Source organism: Sprattus sprattus (assembly GCF_963457725.1).
Source record: "Sprattus sprattus genome assembly, chromosome: 13".
Lineage (NCBI taxonomy): Eukaryota > Metazoa > Chordata > Actinopteri > Clupeiformes > Clupeidae > Sprattus > Sprattus sprattus.
This window is the reverse complement of record NC_137911.1, coordinates 25,133,057-25,153,236: the sequence shown is the minus strand read 5'-3', so window position 1 is coordinate 25,153,236 and position 20,180 is coordinate 25,133,057. Positions and strand designations below refer to the sequence as shown.

The following is a 20,180-nucleotide window of genomic DNA, read 5'->3' as shown; positions in this document are numbered from 1 at the left end:
GGTAACGGCCTACTGTCTCCCTTGGACTTCAGGTATCACCAAATGAATGTTTTGGTGACTTGGAGAGTTTAGGGACACTATGAACTACTTAATTTCTATTCACTGAATATTATATTTAAAACAAATTTTAGACTAAAAGCAAGCCATGACTGACTCAGAACTGGTAACAGCATTTGTGTGATGTGTGATGTGTGCTGTCAAGGCTGACGGGCGCTGACGCTGAACTACTGTGCTTGGAACAGTGCTCTAATCAGCCACAGACTGAGCGCAAAGCAGAAACGTCACTAAGCAAAGAGAAATGTCACTGAGCAAATCAGGACTCGACTATTGGATGTAAATCTCTCATTCCATAGAGGGCAATGCTCCAAGTCTGCACCCTGCACTTGTGTCCTTCGAAGAGCCCCAGTCTAGTTGCAACAACAGGACAACAGACCATCTGATGACATCAAACATGCCTTGGTACATCAATTAATTTGAACCCTGAAGGACGTATACGTTCTTGAGAAAAGTTCCAGCTGGCAGAAGTAAATGTATGATTTCCTGTTGAACAGCATCTCTCAGCATGGCACTCTGCATCATATATCTCAGGCTCTTGTCAGGAGAGTTGATCATTTGGGCTAATTAGTTTCTCCAATTTCAACTCCTATTCCAAGTAGTTAAATGTGTGACTATGACAACTAGGTCATTACTAAATCTTTCTAAGTGTGCCAAGAAGCTCATTACAGTGGCAGTGTCTTCATTTAGTTTTCTGCATCACTTCATTCTTCTCTCTTCCCATGTTTGGGAGTAAGGCACTGCTGAGCAGGAAGCTGTCACACTTCAGCTGCCTGCGTGTGTGTAGGCAGTCTGCTCCTCTGTGAGTGTGTGTCCCGGTTAGCCATCACTAAATATAGACCGCTCACAGAAACCAAGTGGCAAAAATATCAGCTGCTCTTATTGTATGCTTGTATACTGTATACTGTATACTTCTATGTTGTATAGGCTGACAAGTACACCAAGTAACAAACAATCAATCAATCAATCAATCAATCAAGAATCTCAATATCCTCTGCAACACTTTGTACCCTCTGTAAAGGGTTATACATGTGAATGTACCTGTGTATGTGTGTCTGTGAGTGTGTGTGTGTGTGTGTGTGTGTGTGTGTGTGTGTGTGTGTGTGTGTGTGTGTGTGTGTGCGTGTCTGTGTGTGTCTGTGTGTGTCTGTGTGTGTCTGTGTGTGTCTGTGTGTGTCTATGTGTGTGAGCGAGGGAGTGTTGTTTGTGCAATGTATGTACATGTGAAATGAAGTGAGACCATATGGCACAACAGCAACATAAGCATTAGCACAGCAGCATACAGCAATAGCAACATAGGTCAGGACATAACATCCTACTAAGTAGAACACAAAGGTAGAGCATAAAATCCAGACACTTTACTCCAGTTACACACACAGCTATCATTCAATTTCATTAATCTGCCTCTGAGTTTAAATCCATTGGTTTTTTGACTGGCAACTGAAGTTAGGCTAACCCTGGTAGCGCTGCTAAAGCTACTAAAGCTGGTAAAGCTCAGAGCCGACACTGACCTGTGGAGCCCATGGCTGCAGAGAAAGAGAGAGAGAGAAACAGCTGCTGTATTCACACACAAAAGGAGAGAGAGATAAAAAAGGGAGTGCGGGGAGGAGGGGGGAGATCTTTGGAGCAGGGAGGGACTACACTGACATTTGCATTGGCTGGCTAACAACAGCTCCCATATGTTACTATCTTCTGTTTTTGGCTGTACCGCTATTTCTGTCCATTTTCTCTATCTTTCTTTCAATCTCTCTCAATTATTATAAGGACACACTCATACACACACACACACACACACACACACACACACACACACACACACACACACACACACACACACACACACATAGACACACACACACAATGAGCAATGTTGTGCACTGGTTTTAGAGCAGGGCTATTGACACATGGCAGACCAGCTGTAACCCAACACAAACACATACACACACACACACATTTTCTATATGTGTTAAGAAAAAGAGAAGGGGTTATGGCCCAAATACTTTTGAAAACACACTTCTGCTCAAAGAACAGCCATATCCCATTTGATGTATTGTATGTCAGAGAGGCTACAATACAGAGGCTACAAACTCTAGCTTATATGCTTTGTTGTTTGGTTACATTTGCCACTTGTTTCTCCTGTGCACTGCTTGAAATGAATATAATTACACTAGACAATTTGGGTGATGACGTCTGGTTGGAGTCTCTTCTAAACAAAATTTGTCATCACCATCCTCTGAGACTCACCTAGTAATGTGTATATCCGATTCTGTTTTGTAAGTCCTATAACCTGATGTTTACTTTTTGACATTGAAAAATGAACATGATTTATTTCTTGTGACATAGTATGACTTATAGGTTGTATAGGTTTTTTGTAATTTCGTACATTCAAAGAGTGGTTTCAGGATGCTTATGCCAGCACTGTGCTTAAAAACATTGTGAGGAGTGACCTGCAGGAAATCAAAAGGCTGGAGGACAGGGTCAAAAACGCAGAAATTAAGAAACAGGAAAAAGCCCTTAAAAAGGCAAAGAAGAAGAAGAGGGAAGAGAATAAAAAGAGGAAAGAAAGAAGGAAAGCAACCAGAGGGATTTTTCAAGAGAATGCGTTTATTCGTCCGTAAAAAGAGCAACTAGCAACATAAAACTATTTTATTTGTTTTACAGCAATAATGCATGTGGTCTTTTTTCACGTTTTGCACACTTGTTACAAGGTCTGGCCTATTTATGTCATCCAATTTTCATCCTGAAGCTCTAGAGGACGACAGTAGCCCACACACACCTCTTAACCAGCATACACCTTCTTCATTGAATACAAATTCACAATTGTTTTACAGGAGGGACCCCCCACAAAGCACACACACACACACACACACACACACACACACACACACACACAAACACAAACACTTCTACTATTGTACACTCTGGTTCATCTATTCTCATTGGATTGTCATTTCAGATCCTCATGAGGTCATTTTTTATTTTTGAGGTGAAACAATCAATGCATAAAGCAAGGAAGAGGACATTCTCTGTGATTATAGGTAGTTACTAATGTATAAATGTTGTGCCTTTGGTCTCTAAAGGCTTAAGGTTTTCAACAGGCATTTCATCTCTAGTTATACAGAACTTTCGAATATTTCAAATAACTTATGAGGTGTTTGCTTCCCATGACACATCAACATAGACAGGCTACGCTGTGGCCAAAGACCGAAAATGGGGCTAATATCAGATAGATACAGCAGTAGGAACCTTAAACACCTGACATCATATTACAAGTCAACCAGGACGAGCGAACAAAGCATGTAGCTGTCTGCCTGTTTCGCGCCCTCTAGTGGAAGTTTCACTGAGCAGACATTTGACTCACAAATTCCAATATGGCTCCCCAGCAACGGTCTTGGTTACCCGTTGATGACAAACATTGCGGGAGATATTCCTCGTGGGGTGCACCTGTTACGTGAAGACGTTTAAGAAGAGAAACAGTATTATGCTCTGCCTCAGATCCCATCTAACGACTGTGTTTAGTCATATTTGACAAAAGTAAGTTTTGACTCGATTGTGTCATGTTTCTGTCCAGTTATCAAGCAAAAAGTTACTTTAATAGCTAATAACGAGTTGAAATAGTTGAAGGTAACGATATCTGTCTATCAACCACTTCACCTACTAGCATAACTTTAGCACGATGCTGTGGTACTGTACCTTTCTGCTAATAACAAATACTGAACGACACTGTTGGCGTACTCGAAAGTGTGTGAAAATACTTCCTGCTGTTTTGTTTTGTTTAGCTTGAATGAAAATGAAGGCTAATGTGAACTTAACTAACCAGTAAGTTCATCCTTGGACGATATTTAGCTTCTGTAGAAAGGAAAGTATGACACTACTTGAAAAGCAACGACAAATTGGAGACGAAGAAGTCATCAAAGAATTGGTAAGTCTGGCAACTTTTAAAGCAATGGCGTGTTTTCAGCATTGTAATGCGGGTGATGCTTGTATCACGTCTGAACAGACTGAGAGGGTGAAACGTTTTGAATATCCACCTCTAAAGTTGGTAAATTCCGCTCTTATACAGTGCTCTGCGAATGGGTTATCATATGACAAAGTTTGTCAAGACGGAAGTGGTAATTCATCGTTGGAGATATTCTTCTCGGGGTATCCACGCATGGTTGGTCTCTCCTTCTTCCCCCGCCTCTCCAAACTCGTCATTATCGGCCAGAGCGTGACCCAAATTCAGGGATTGGGGCACTGTCCTCTGCTTAAAGAACTTTGGGTCGCAGAATGCCAGTTGAAGGTAATTTGTTTACTTCCATTCTGCTTTTAACTCTTACAGAGTGGTGTAACTGTTGTATCCTATCTGAATATAAGTTACATAGAGCAGCACAAGCAGTTCAAAGTTAGAGATGTATGTTTGACTATATCATAACCTACACACAGTAACACAAAGAGCATTATAGCTTCTACAGTGTATTTTTACTTTACAGGTGCTAATATGCCTTATAATTGGAAGAATGCAGCATTAGTAAGATAACATTTGAAACACCATTCCTAAATGTGTTTTATTTATCCGTCTACTCCCAGGAAGTTTCCGGATTGCATAACTGCCTTCAGCTTCAGAAGCTGTATCTGTATGATAACCACATTAGTGAAATTGCAAACCTGGAACTCCTTGTAAACCTTGAGGTTTTGTGGCTCAACAGCAACCACATCACTAAGACTGAGGTAACTCCAGCCCAGCAGATGGCATGTATCAGCTATCAAACTCTTATTCAGGCTGTTACAAAACATATGAGGGATGTACATTTTTATGTCAGATTTCTTTGATTGAATTCTGCCCTAAGGGAAGCCTCTTTTACACCTTTTTTTAGGGACTGGAAACACTAGAAAATCTTAAGGAGCTGAACCTAGCAGAAAATGCCATAGAAAGGATCGGTATGTATTGTAAAGTAAGATGTTGTGATGTATGTTTGATATTATAGACACTTGACATTAAATGATGTGATGATTTTTAGGACACAGTCTGGATCCCAACATTAATCTACAAAACCTCAACCTTTCAGGAAACCAAATCAGCTCCTTTAAGGTAGTAATGACAAACCATACATACCAATTTGGTTTGAACCATCCCAACGCTTTTTTACTAAAACTGTTTAAAAATACAGGAGGTACCATGTCATCCAATGCTGCGGTCAGTCTGTAGGAACAATCTGTTATTTATTTCAATATAAGTCTTTGCTCAGCTATCTGATGACCATTTTAAAGTGAGTTTCTGCTTAACACCCAGCATAATAAATGGAGCACCGTTTACTGATGGTCAAGTGAGTTTCTGCTTACCACCCAGCATAATAAATGGAGCACCGTTTACTGATAGTATCCTGTTTGTGGATGTCCCATGTGGCCCTTGTGTCCCATGCAGGAGTTGACACCACTGGCAGTACTGAGTCAGCTGAAGGAGCTGGGCCTACAGGATCCGCAGTCTGGGCCCAACCCTGTGTGTCTGCTGTGCAACTATGCCACTCACCTACTCTACCACCTACCTCAGCTGCAGCGCCTGGACACACAGCAAATCTCCAGCAAACAGGTCAAGGATGCAGCAGGGGTGAGCTAAATGATGTGTTTGTGTCTCTGTGTGTCTTTAAGTGTGTGTGTGTGTGTGTGTGTGTGTGTGTGTGTGTGTGTGTGTGTGTGTGTGTGTGTGTGAGAGAGAGGGAGAGAGAATGCAGTTATGTTTGTGTCTGTGTAAATGCAATCCAACTGTTGTAAAACTTGAGCTGACTTGAGCTGAGTGAAACTGAACTCTTGACTAGACATCTCGTATTAAACAAATCCAGCCACTTAAGTACTGATGGGATTCCTCTCTGAGTAGAGTGTAATAGCTCAGGAAGAGCCACGATCAGAAAGAATGGCATGCATTTAACGCTCATATTTCCTTTGTAGTCCACCGTGTTGAAGAAGATGATGTACTACAACATGCGAGTGCGTCTAGTGCAGAGGAAGCTGGCGGAGACTCAGGCCAGACTGCTGGAGCACAGACACGTTCGCCAACAGCTGCCCAGGGACAGGATACACATGCTCACCTGCACCCTGAAGACGGTGAGCAGGTCATTTATACCCAAGCTGTGAACGCTGGCAAACTGAGAGGACTGACTGACTGACTGTTGCTTTGGTGTAACACTTGTAAATTCATTTTCAAGTCAGAGTATTGGACACCTACTGTACACACACTGTCTTCTGTATTCCTCACTTATTTGATAGACATGATAGTTTCCCATTTCACAGAGTACACACAGTAAATAAAACAAAGAGACTGACTTGTGCTTGAGTGTGCTTGAGGAACAAATTGTCCCAACGAATCGCAAATTTTGTCATTACTGATGTTTCAACAAATGTTGGCTGAAACTAGTAGTCACACCTTCAGACACACACACACGTTTTAACTGATAAGCACCAGTGTAGCTGCAGTGCTGGTGACGTCTTGGCACTCAGTGTGTCTGTCTTTCTGCAGCTGGAGCTGGAGCTCTCTGAGATGCAGGCCACTGGCAGGAGATCAGCACGTACCTGGGAAGAGGCGGTGTCTCCGTTAACAGAAGGTTCCGGAGACCCCTGCGACACAGCGTCCGAACTGAGCCGCGACCCGGGCCAGGAGCAGAGGCTGCTGGGAAAACTGGAGGCGCTCAGGGAGAGGCTACGCCTGTGGAACCAGAGAATGGAAGAGTAAGTCATACTTGTTGTGTGCCTGTGCTGTGACAGCTATTACTAATTGATGAGGCAGAAACGGAGATGAATAGATCTGGCAAGCATGAAGTCAGTAAGACAATATTGTGCTGAGCGAGTAGAAGAGGAGTGTTTACATGCATGTGTGTGTGTGTGTGTGTGTGTGTGTGTGTGTATGTTTGTGTGTGTGTGTGTGGAGTCTGGCATGCCTTAAATACAATGGGTGATCTAATTGAAACTTAATGATATTGATTACAAACTGATCAATGAGCCATGTGGGTGCTGACACTGCTTAGTAATTGACTCTGGTCCACTGGTTCACTCATACCTTATCAGGGCCTCTTGATGGAGCACATTTGATTTCGAGTAATTTTTTATTGAACTGAGAGGAAGGTGGTGGAAGGGTTTCAAAGAATGTGGTGTATCTGTCTTGTGCAGAGCAGAGGCCCAGAGCAAACGAGAGCTGAAGCTGGCTACGGACAGGAAGGAGGTGATGGAGCACTTCCTGGTGCTTGAGCTGGAGACCGTGGGCAACATCCGCCTTGAGGAGGGCAGTGCCAGAGACACCTGGTACGCACACCAAGCTTTGAAATAGAGGAGACCGTCATCAACATAACCCTCAGTCCCATTTTTAAGATAAGCAGATACTATGTTAAAGAAGCAGATAAATATTAAACCTCAAAGATTGCATTTCATTAAATGATAATAAAAAGCTTTGGAAGGTTTAGGAAGTTGAGTATTCTCTGCCTGCCTGCTTAACTGAATTGTGTTGGTTAGATAAATCTCTCTTTTTTGATTTCTCTCGTCTTCCCTCTCTCAGGTTTACTTCCTGTTACGACTTGCTGCTGTCGCGTTTCTGTGCGTGGGACTACACAAAATACGGCGTCACTGGCATCAAGATCAAGCAGATCATTCGGGTCCATAACCGCGCTCTGCGCCTGCGCTTTGAGGACAAACTCCACAGTCTTCTAGAAAGCAAAGACTCCCAGCTCTTCTCACAGTAAGTCTGTTTCAGACTTTCTCAGCCCCTGGATAGTTACCTGTATGTCCTGCACTGGGTTTCCCTTAAATACTATTGTTCTAGGATCAGCTTCCCAGTTTCCAAGGATCGCTCATCTGCCATGCTGTGTCTGCCCTCTCTCCTTTATTGTTGTTTCACTGCCAAGAAGGTGATGTTGTGTGTGTAATTTCCTTTTTTATTTGCAACACATTCTTCTTAATATCACAGCCATTTTGAAAAAATACTGATAGCTAGATAGATATAAACTCTATTGCCACACAACAATGTTGGTAGCTCAGTCCAGTAAGGAGGGGGGAGATGGGGATAGAAAAAAATGAAAATAGAAAAAGTCCAGGTCAGCTTTGGGAGTTCAGGAGTCAGAGAGGAAGCAGAGAGGAAAAGGTGTTATTGAGGCACGTCGTTCCAGTTTGCATAGATCTGTAGCGTCTTCCAGAAGGCAGAAGTTAAAAAAAGACATGGGCTTGGATGGGAGGAGTCTCTGATTATGTTGTTTGCACCATTTAAGATGGAGAGTTAAATGTGTCTGCTGTCCGTGGTGCTGAATATTTATTTCTTGCACCACTGATTTCTGCTCCAGTCCAGAAGTGTGTGTGCCAGTGTGGGCCTTAAACTCACTCTCCCCTACCATACTGTTTGTGTGCCAGTGTGGGCATTATACTCACTCTCCCCTACCATACTGTTTGTGTGCCAGTGTGGGCATTATACTCACTCTCCCCTACCATACTGTGTGTGTGCCAGTGTGGGCATTAAACTCACCCTCCCCTACTATACTGTGTGTGTGCCAGTGTGGGCATTAAACTCACTCTCTCCTACTATACTGTTTGTTAAACTACCACTCCACACTACACACTGTCTGCTCTATTCCTCACTCATTTGACAGACATGACACATTTCCATTTCACACAGTACACACACAGTAAAATAAAACAGCGAGACTGAGATGGTGTGGTACACTTATCATTCCCTATAACCCGCTGACCAGGAACTATAAGCGAGGACTGGACTACCTGTTCTATGTGCCTGACCCTGAACATGCCCCTGAGGAAAATGAGGTTCTGCACATATTAGAAAATGGCTTTGAAAGTGCGGATCACTACAAGGTAAGACAAGTGTCTGTGTGCGTGTTTGTACAGTATATACATTATATTTGTTATTATGTGTTTGTGTAAGGTAATGTGTGTCTTTCTATGCAAGATGCGGTATGTCTGTGTGTGCACGTGCGTATCAGATTGCTGTATATGTTTATCTCTCAGACACTAGGCAGAGAGAGGGCAGTGCCACTGTCTAACAGCGTGAGTGCTTCTGAATGCCTGCGAATAAACTTCATCCAGAGACAGGGGACCAAGAGTGGGCAGGAGCAGGAGTTGGTCTTAGACCCCTGCCCCTTCAGACAAGGTGGGGAGATTCGACATGGTCTTCAAACGTTGGTTGGAAACATAGTAACCTTTTATCCCATAATGATTACTTATATATTCCGGTAGGTGTGTATAAGTTTATGAACAGTGTTTTTTGTTGTGTGTGTGTGTGTGTGTGTGTGTGTGTGTGTGTGTGTGTGTGTGTGTGTGTGTGTGTGTGTGTAGGTCAGCTCATCATCTCAAAGGTGTTTCTGGGCCGTAGTGTGGCACTGAAAGAAGGGGTACCTGTAGACCCTGCCCACTACCCCAAAGCACACTCAGTCCGCAGCATCAACCAGAACCACCAGAGCACATACAAGACTGGACCTTCAGAAGGTGTGTGTGTGTGTGTGTGTGTGTGTGTGTGTGTGTGTGTGTGTGTGTGTGTGTGTGTGTCTGTGTGTGTCTGTGTGTGTGTGTGTGTGTGTGTCTGTGTGTGTCTGTGTGTGTCTGTGTGTGTCTCTGTGTGTGTGTGTGTCTGTGTGTGTCTGTGTGTGTGTGTCTGTGTCTGTGTCTGTGTCTGTGTGTCTGTGTGTGTGTGAGGGTATGTTTGTAGACACGGAAGGGTGAGAGTATGTATGCCTGTTCTTATTTTGTATGTAAATCTGTGCTTTTGCTTTAGTTTTGTTTTGTACTTTGTGTATATATTTTAGTTTATGGTGCATCCATGTTTAGACTTCAAAGTATTTTTAAGTGTCTCCTCTTTGAGTTAGACTGTGATAATCTCTTACCAGTAGAATGCACTGCATCTGAGATGTAAGCACATGTGTCTGTGCTCTGCTCTGTTTGTTTATGTATGTGTTTGTGTGTGTGTGTGTGTGTGTGTGTTTTGTGTGTGTGTTTTGTGTGTGTGTGTGTGCGTAAATGTGTGTGTATATTGTAGCGTGCTCACTCAAAGGCTCGTCATGCTGTGATTGTAACCAGCGTCAGACTCAGTGGTTTGTGTTTGATCATGAACTAGTGCTGCCAGAGTACCTCGTCCACTTTGAGTACATTTCACAGGTAGGGCCACTGAATTTGGCAAGTCATACTGAAGCGTACAAATATATAAATTGCTTCACATATTGCGACTGCTAATAACCTGAATTATCCAGCATGTTGTAGACTCACTATAAAATACATATAGACTAATAATATCCTGATAGACCTTTAAATAGCTCCTCTGCAGGTTGTTAATAAATCACAGATCCTGCTGGCATGCACATATTGCCATTCCCATCTATACTGTTCACTGTTCGCAAAAGGCCTCACCTATATTTGCGTTATAGCAGGGTGGCGTTCAGAACTCATCGCCACACGGTGGTGACCTTGACCCTGCCGGTGACCCTACAATGACCTCTATCCTGGCTCGGGACGAGGAGGTGCTGGCTATGGAGCCCCTGCTGAAGCCACGGCCAAAGCTCCTGAGCCTGGATGAGAAGACCCTCCTGAACGTGGCCAGGGCCAACGTGCTCAGCCAGATCACTGTAAGAGGGAATCCACTGCACACTGTACAGTAATGATCCTCCTTCTGAAGGACCAAGGTTTTGAAAACTTGTGCATTACAGCAAAAAGTGGACACTTTATTAACAACAAGCCCCAGAGCTTCAGAATTAGCTGAAGACCCATGTTTATAGCCAAATTAGAGAAATCACGTGAATTTCATTGCTTCGATCACCCTATTCTTCACTGCCTAGGTGCTGAATCTCCATGGTAATCGCCTGACCAAGCTGAAGGAGATCTCTCGTCTAACGGCTCTCCGCTGCCTGACCGTCAGCTTCAACGAGCTCACACAGCTGGACGACATCTCACACCTGGTGAGGAGGAGGAGGGCTGGACACTGGAATGCTCCGGTCTATGCATGTGGCTTTTGTGCATTCAGTGATTCTACACCTGTGTTTGTAGAAAAATGAACAAAAACACACCACTTGATCAAACAATGAACCACATAAACCTCCCCTGAATAAAACTGTGATGAAACTGAATCTGCAGGTTATCTGAAAACATTATGAGGACTGCAGTATTAAGGATGAGGAATTATGTGCTGTGCATCAGTCAGAGCTTAACCCAGAGTAAATACGGCATCACATACAGCATTATATCATATACTCAGTTGACCTAAAGAAAAAAAAACATGTGAAGCCCCCATAGTCTACGGTCCGAAGTGCAGTGTGTTTTTCTCTCTTGTGTAAAACATTCATAATGTACTATTTTACTAATTTTACAACGGTTTGGTCCATCAGCCCAACCTGGAGAGTGTGGACGCCAGCTTCAACCACATATTCTCGCTGGACGGTTTACGGGGCCTGCCGCGCCTCAAGCAGCTAGACCTGGCCTGGAACCAACTGAGCCACGCCCGCGAGGAGACCGCCATCCTGCGCAAGCACGCCCCCGCCCTCCTGCGGCTGGACACACGCCACAACCCCTGGCACAAGGTGAGGCGAGAGGTCTCCGACTGGAACTGGCTGTCGACTACAGTTGTCATTGTTTTGTGGAGTACTGATATTTGAACATGGTCTCAAATAAAGCGTTTAGTCAAGTTGGAGAGTTTTAACATGCTTTAATCATAAACCATTTAAGAGTAGTGAGTAGAATAGTGAATAATAGATTGGTGTCGTTTTATAAGATCCTAAGCTTAAATCAGACCGTGGCCCAGCTAGTGACTAAGACTGCCGTCCTTTCCTCATGTGTGTTTTGCAGTGCGAGTCGGTGCGGATGCTGGTGTTGGGTCGCCTCAGGAGCCTCACTCACCTGGACGACGTCCTCATCACAGAGGAGGAGGCAGCCGCAGCGGTCCAGATCGCCATGGGCTCCAGGATCAACCAGGTCTCTGCACACACACAAACACACACACACACACACACACACACACACACAGTAGCTGAGTAGGACACAGATCCAGCTACCCTTCTCCTCTTTCTGTACCGAGCCAAGTCAAGATCCTTAAATCCAACCAGGTGGACAGCTTGGTTGCATGTTTGTATTCCACTATAAAACAGGGACCTAGAAACAAAGGTGTCACTTGAACAAAAGAATGAAGTATGAGGACTTCACTCCCCCACATCACTTTCAAAATGTTAACCCGTTTTGCCAGGCAGTGTTTTGCTGTGAGCTGCATTCGTCTGGCTGTAAGGTTTGAAAACATACAGACTCCTAGGTAATTTGGTATTTCAGGCATTTACATTACGGTTATTATTACTATTCAAGCTTCTGTATGTGTGTGTGTGTGTTTGTGTGTCTCTGCAGGCCTGCCTTGTGGCTCACTCCCGCACAGAGGCTGAACGGCCTCGCAGCCTCAGTTTGCTCTCTGCAGCTCAGCTTCTCACACACCTGAAGCCCTCGCCCTTTGACCTTCGCTCTGACCCGGCACCTGGCTGGACCAGCAAGGTAAAAGGGGGGTCACAAAAGAGCTCTTCCTAAAAAATTATTCCAGGAACATCCGTCTAATTGTAATTAAATTGCAATACTCTGAATTCTATAAACAGCAGCACCTTGACTTGGAATTATTATCATTGGTGGTTAGTTTGTTTCCTGGTTAGACCATTAGAGAAACAAACAAGCAAGGATGCAGGATGCAAAGATGCCACTTGGAGCAGTATAAACATTACAAGTGGTTCCAATAAGAAGGTCACATCCTTCTCCCTCTCCTCCCCAGATCACTGCTCTGAATCTGGATGGTCAGGGTCTGACGCGTCTCACTAACCTGGACAAGCTGGTGAACCTGCGCTGGGCTTCCTTCAACAACAACGAGCTGGGCCGAGTGGAGGGTCTGGACAACTGCACTCTGCTGGAGGAGCTCTCCCTGGATAACAACAGCCTCTGCAAGCTGGATGGTCAGATTTACAAACTCAGTCTGTCTGCCTGTCTGGTTCTTTCAATGAATGGCTAACTGTCGTCTTATCCACCTAGAGAGGCACTGCAGTGTATAAAGTTTGGAGTAGGACAAGTGTATAAAGTAGGAAGTGTTTATAGAAACAACGTAGTAGGAAGTAGGAAGTAGGAAAGGTAACCAATTGGAATTCAAAGTCTCTTGGTAAACAAGATCCTTTGGACAGACCTGCCTCTTTTTAAGCTTTTCTATCATTCTCTGAATTTCCATCAACATCTAGATGAATGTACCGTACCAGTCAAAAGTTTGGACACGCCTTTCATTTTGTTGAGAAGTTTTTTCTTTATTTTTTATTATTTTCTACATGGTTGATTAATACTGAAGACATTTATACTACCAAAGAACACATCAAAATTATGTTTTAAACAAAAAAAGTTATGTAGAAAATAAAAAAAGTAAAGAAAAAACTTGCCTTGACTGGTACTGTATGTCTGCTTCAGGTCTTTCCCAGCTCCACCGCCTCACTCGTCTCAGCGTGAGTGGGAACCAGCTGACAACGCTGGATGGGGCCGTCCTCGACCGCCTCCCCAATCTTCACTTCCTGTCCGCAGAGAACAACTTCATCGGCTCACTGTATGGGATTCAGAGGGCTCGCTTACTCTTTGAGCTGTATGCGGGCAACAATAACATTTCAACCACCAGGGATATCTATAACCTCAAGGTAAAGGGTTACAAACGGATCCGACAGAAATAAACAATGTGCTCAAATAAAGAAGGGTAAATTGGAAGATAATGGGAGAGTAATAGAATAGAATAGAATACCGGTATATTTATTTGTCATTGCACAAGTACAACTAAATTGAGGTAGCAGCTCTCAGACTTCAGTGCAATTGAAAAGTAAACAAAAACAATACAAATATAGACTGAACTATACAGATTTACACAATAAATAGTCAGCTTAAGTAAAAACAAGTAAAAAAAAAACACAAGACATATTACACAACAGAGAGACAAATACTGTCTGCATTGTTTAGTGCTCAACTGGTTCCACAAGAGCCACAATGGCAGTTATGATGGTAGTGAATTGACACTGGTCATACGTTACTGTTGGGGTTGCTAAGGTAAGACTGATGTCCAATACTTCTCCAGCAATACTACTCCAGGTCTAGGATGAAAGTATCTCCGACTAAGGTGCTTGGCTCCAGAGTTGCATTTAGCAGATCATGTTTACCATGTTTTATGTGTCTGTATGATTGGAAATAATATCCCATAACATTCCCCGTAGGTGCTGACAAACTTGATCATCCTGGACCTGTATGGGAACCCGCTGCTTGAGAAGCTGGAGAACTACCGCATCTATGTGGTGTTCCATCTGCCCTCCCTCAAGGCCTTGGATGGGGTGGCTGTGGTGAGACCTGTACCCTCTGTAGCCCTGGAGGATTAGAGCACTGTGTTACAACCCCCGGAATAGGGCATTAAGTGGTCTCACAGCAGCGCTGTGTCACTAGTGACTAAGAACTCCAAAGTCCTCTTCTTTTATTAGGATGTACATTCACTCATTTTATTTTGATGTGCTAATTATTCACTCATTTTATTTTGATGTGCCAACTCTTGTACGAAATGTGCTATAAATACAATAAAGTCTTACTTACTAATTACGTTGTTAACGCTTGCAGGAAGTGGCAGAGTGTGATAATGCCAAGGACACGTTTGGAGGGCGACTGACCCCAGATATGGTGGCAGAAAAACTTGGCCATTCCAACTACAACGAGATTACAGAGCTGGATCTGCAGTACTGCTCCATAAGGTAATGTAGATGTTCCAGAAATGGACCTACAGTATATGACCATATGGTGCAAAGATCTTAAAATGGCAGTATCAATGATAACTCATTCTTATAGTTTAGGAACTAAAAACATCTCCTTCTCAGACTTTTTAAAAACCTGTGCAGCCAGATATAACTTGAAATATTTGTGTATTGTACTAACATGGTGGAAAAAGCTGCAAAAAGTGTGTGGACACATAATTATGTCATGATACTGTCTAATCCTTCTGCATTCAAGGGTGGTGGATCTAGCGCCCCCTGACCTGTTTCAGAATCTTCAAAGCATAAATCTGGAGCACAACAATCTTACCTCATTCAGTGGCCTCATCTTCCTACCCAAAGTCAAGGTTTGTGTGTTTTTTTTCCCCAACTCCAGATGGTAGTATTTGTACTTGTTCATCTTGTACGAAGGTAGAGTAAATCGCCATTTGTCAGCACTGATATAGCATTGCTGCTTTCCCTGTGAAGAGCAGCCTACAAATCAGCCTGAGAATCATTGAACATCAATCATTGAGATCAGATTCGTTGTGAAATAGCCATGTGACTTTGGTCAGACATAATCTTGCAGTCAGTATTGAAATATTTAAGCACGCCCAGTGTCTCCCCTAATCTGCTCTGTTCACTAATCTATCTCTGCATGTCTTCATACCCGTGTCTGTGTGTCGCGTGCGTCTCTTTAGGCTCTCTGCCTGAACTACAACCACATCGAGTCCATCCTACCTCGCCAGAAGCTGCCTGTGCAAATGAGCAATAGACAGATGCTTTACCATAAGGTCAGCTCCAGTGGATACGGGCAACAGGGCTCCAATAAGGCCAATCGGTACGGCACCGCTTCCTCTCTTTGTGCCCCCCCAGTGTTTTGGGTATGTTTAGTGTTTAGTGGCTCTGAATGACTGAAATGTATCTTTCTGTCCATGAGGGATTGGGATCCCAGAGATAGTGCTGAGCCACTGATGTCCAGTCTGGAGGTTCTCCACTTGAGTCACAATGGCATCACTAATCTGGCCAATGTACAGCTGAGCAGACTGACCAACCTGAAAGCTCTTTTTCTGCAAGGTAAGGAGAAATAAAGTCAGTTAAAACGTTTGTGTTACTGTGTGTCGTTTGTGCTAATAAAAACTGACTGAAGTCAGCCTTGTTTTGTTTGACTGAAGTCAGCCTTGTTTGCTACTGGAGCTGACATACCTACTGAAATGCATGAGCCCAGTGTTAATTTAAGTGGTTGGTTGTGATCATGTGAATGAATGTGATGAGTTTTTCACGTGTACATACCAACAGGTAATGACATCAGTCTAGTGGAGGGGCTGGAGGGCTTGACCACCCTGCGGGAGTTGGTTCTGGACCAAAACCGGATCAGAGTTCTGACTGAGAACTCGTTCTGCTCGCAGACGTCCCTCTTGGAGCTGCACCTGTCTGAGAACCGCCTGCGAGAGCTCACTCACCTGCAGCCACTGCCACAGCTGCGCAGACTCTTCCTCAGCATGAACAAGCTGGAGGTACACACACACACACACACACACACACACACACACACAAACAAACACACACACACCAAGACGCACATACACCTAGACGCACACACACACACACACTAACACCTAGATGCACACACACCTACACGCACACACACACACAAACACACACACACAAATACACACACCTAGACGCACACAAACACACCTACACGCACAGATGTTAGCAATACCACAGTTATTTTATTCTTGTGCAGTTTATAAAGCTATAGAGTATTTTACTTTATGTTTTATTTATTTGCTTTACATTTCCTTTTTTTGTATATTCATTCCATTTGCACATACTACAGTGATTTGACAGCCAGCAAATTGTCTTGTTTGATAACTTTACTTTATAATGTATTAAATATCTTTGTCCTTGTTTTATGTACAATGAATTACAATGACAAAACACAACCTTTCTGTAAAAAAAATTGAAAGAAATTAGACACTATAAAAGAAGAATATTCTATTTGTTCAAACACTGAATTGTACTCCCTGCAGGACCTCAATGAAGTAGAGAAATTGGAGGTTCTACCATCTCTAATAGAGCTGTCTGTAGCAGGAAACACAGTGAGTTCTGCGCAAGCTAAGGCATACACTAACACACAATCACAGTACAGTCACCTACACATACACACATTGGTACGTAGAGGCCAGTATACACATGTTCATAATTTATCTTGCCATTCTCCTACAAATACACATATAATATTATTATTTACTTGCATATTCATACATGCACACTTGCAGACATATAAGGGGGCATCACAAATGGGCTGGGTCGAGACATGTTTATTGTGTGTGTGTGTCAGGTGGCACGGCGGTCCCTCCACAGGCCAGCAGTGGTATTACGCCTCTCGAGACTGCAGGTGCTGGATGGACTCACGGTCACACTGGAGGAGCGAACCAGAGCTGAGTTACTGAGCGCAGACACACAAGTAAGATTACACACTCATACAACATGCACGTGCAAACATAATCACACCAATGCAAACATAATCCCACCTTTGTAAACATAAACACACCTTTGTTAACATAATACAGACGGGTGACAACTAAAAGGAAAAACCAACATAAAGTGTCTTGGTAAGGAACTGGGCCACCACGAGCTGCCAGGCCAGCTTCAATGTGCCTCGCCATTCGTTCTACTAGTCTGGACCTGTACTGGAGGGGTTCTACTAGTCTGGACCTGTACTGGAGGGGTTCTACTAGTCTGGACCTGTACTGGAGGGACAGAACACCATTCTTTCAAAAGATATTCCCTCACTTGGTGTTTTGATGATGCTGGTGGGAAGCCCTGTCAAACTCATAGGTGTGTAATTGGAATGAGATCCCGTGACTGCGAAGGCCTTAATATAGGAGACCACTCCCATAAGGATAGAAGAGTTTCATCATAGGACAAAGGTGATCACTCAGAACTATTTGTATTGATTTTCAGTGACCCTTCCCTCTATCCATCCCAGCAAAATGCCCCCCACAGCATAACAGATGAAGGGGTCAAGCATATAGACCTGTACCATTCTCTTGGTTTACACCACACATGCACACATCTAACCAGATCACTGTTTTTCCAACATCTCTAGACCAGTGCTGATGGATATGGCACCACTGAACTCTCAAATGTGCATTCATCTATGTTATTAGGGGTTTATGCACTGCAATCCAGCTATAATATCCTTCCCTATGTATTTGTCAACAAACTGTTCTTGCTGAGACAGTCTGATCATATCCTGCACCGACATTCTCCGTCACCTGAGAGGTGTTGCTCTTCTGTTTTTCCTTATGTATCGCAGCATGATTGGAGGTTAATTGCTTAATTGTACCATGCAGTGCACCTGTGTGGAAGCATCTGCTTTATGTTTCTCATTTATTCAGGTTTTTCCTTTGTCACCCGTCTGTATATCCACACACATCACACACATAAACAAATGTAGGTGTTAAGAAAGAGCAGCTTCTATGCTAAAAAAAAGCAGTATTGTTACACCAGGTTTTATTGCTCTTAGCTTGACTGTTCTCTCCCTTGTACGTCGCTTTGGACAAAAGCGTCTGCTAAATGACTAAATGTAAATGTATGCCATAGACAGCATTCGTTTTCCTGAGTGTGTCTGTTGTGTGGCTAGTGTGCTGCTTTGGATATGACCCTCCCTACTCTGCTGCCATATATATCCCGGGCAACAACGCTGAGAGCTGCGACTACAGGAGCACTGCTGGGACAGGAGCTCCTCTTGGACAACACACACTCACACACCTGTACGTAAGACGAAGACACACACACTCACACACTCACTCACACACACTCACTCACTCACACACACACACACACTCACTCATACACACACACACACACTCACACACACACACACACACATACACACACCTGTACATAAGAAGAAAACACACACACTCACACAAACTCACTCACTCACACACACACACACACACTCACTCACACACACTCACTCACACACACACACACACACACACACACACACACACACTCACACACACATACACACACCTGTACATAAGAAGAAAACACACACAGTTACTCACACACACACACACACACACCTGTACGTAAGATGAAAACGCACACACACTCACTCACACACCTGTACGTAAGAAGAAAACACACACTCACTCACACACCTATACGTAAGAAGAAAACACACTCACACACCTGTACGTAAGGAGAAAACTCACACTCACTCACTCACACATCTGTACCTAAGAACAAAACATACATACTCACACACCTGTACGTAAGAAGAAAACACACACACTCACACACATGTATGTAAGAAGAAAAGACACACACTCACACACCTGTACACAAGAACAAAACACACACACTCACACACCTGTATGTAATAAGAAAACACACTCTCACAAACCTGTATGTAAGAAGAAAACACACACACACACACACTGATTTCGCCTATCTTCTCTTATCTGCTCTTCATTCTTATTTCCAACTTACCCATCTCATCTCCTCTCTCCACTCTTAATCCTCCAACGATTTGTTTGCTTTTCTTTTCTTTCCTTTTCTATCCCCTCAGGAGCTCTGTCCATTTCCATCACCTCTCCTCTGCCCTCCACAGGCAAGAAGCAGAAACAAGGTCGTGGGGGTCAGACAGACGTTGCAATGCAGCCATTAAGAGCCACAGGGACTGTGGTGCCCAGCAGCCACAAAATCCTCCTTATGTACCCTGATGAGGACCGGTAACAGGTAACAAACACATGCCACATGTGCCCATAATCATACAAATTCATGCACAGACAGAGACGCACATATACACTAATACGTTTTTTTTTTATTTTTTTTTTACAGGTTCTAGAGAGCAACAACGGCCCAAAACCTTCCCACATGTAGACGTGCAGAGGAGGCACACAAAAACATTTTGTCTTTCTTGAACACACAGAAGGCAGTGTTCATTTTAATCCAGTACATTATATTTATATATTGTTTTACTTTCATTGATTCATATCAATTTAAATTTCACACATTAATATGTTGGGGAGGGGTATTTTTTGTTGACAGGATATTTTAAAATGTGTATTTATCTAACAATAAAAATATAAATATGTGACAAAAAATGATACTTCTCTATGGCCTTTGGTTAAAGGGTATGTCCCCACACATGATTACTCTCTGGACAAAGACTTCAGCAACCACAACATAGATACAGTGAAAACTGCAGCTGGATTAGAAGCACATAGGCCTCTTACTGTAGGTCCAGATGCCTCTAACCATGGCATGGAGCGAGTGATTCATAATTTTAAAGCTGTCAAAGTATTGTCAGTGAATACAAATATAAACAAGACATGGAACAATATTAAATATTTAGCTGAGATACAGTTC

General features: G+C 43.3%; 1 protein-coding gene across 1 annotated transcript; it reads left to right on the top strand.

The window, feature by feature from the left end:
• Window positions 1-3,919: 3,919 nt before the first annotated feature.
• lrrc9 (leucine rich repeat containing 9) lies at window positions 3,920-19,691 on the top strand (the record flags this gene model as incomplete). Its single annotated transcript, XM_080850251.1, has 29 exons — window positions 3,920-3,976; window positions 4,118-4,336; window positions 4,624-4,764; window positions 4,911-4,974; window positions 5,055-5,125; window positions 5,459-5,641; window positions 5,980-6,135; window positions 6,548-6,756; window positions 7,195-7,326; window positions 7,577-7,756; window positions 8,760-8,877; window positions 9,031-9,172; window positions 10,070-10,173; window positions 10,443-10,637; window positions 10,848-10,967; window positions 11,394-11,585; window positions 11,851-11,976; window positions 12,397-12,537; window positions 12,806-12,983; window positions 13,480-13,700; window positions 14,265-14,387; window positions 14,656-14,786; window positions 15,043-15,151; window positions 15,485-15,624; window positions 15,724-15,860; window positions 16,083-16,300; window positions 16,820-16,888; window positions 17,131-17,256; window positions 19,650-19,691. The coding sequence occupies 29 exons, from the start codon at window positions 3,920-3,922 to the stop codon at window positions 19,689-19,691; spliced, it is 4,044 nt and encodes a 1,347-aa protein (XP_080706377.1).
• Between the last annotated feature and the right edge of the window lie 489 nt (window positions 19,692-20,180).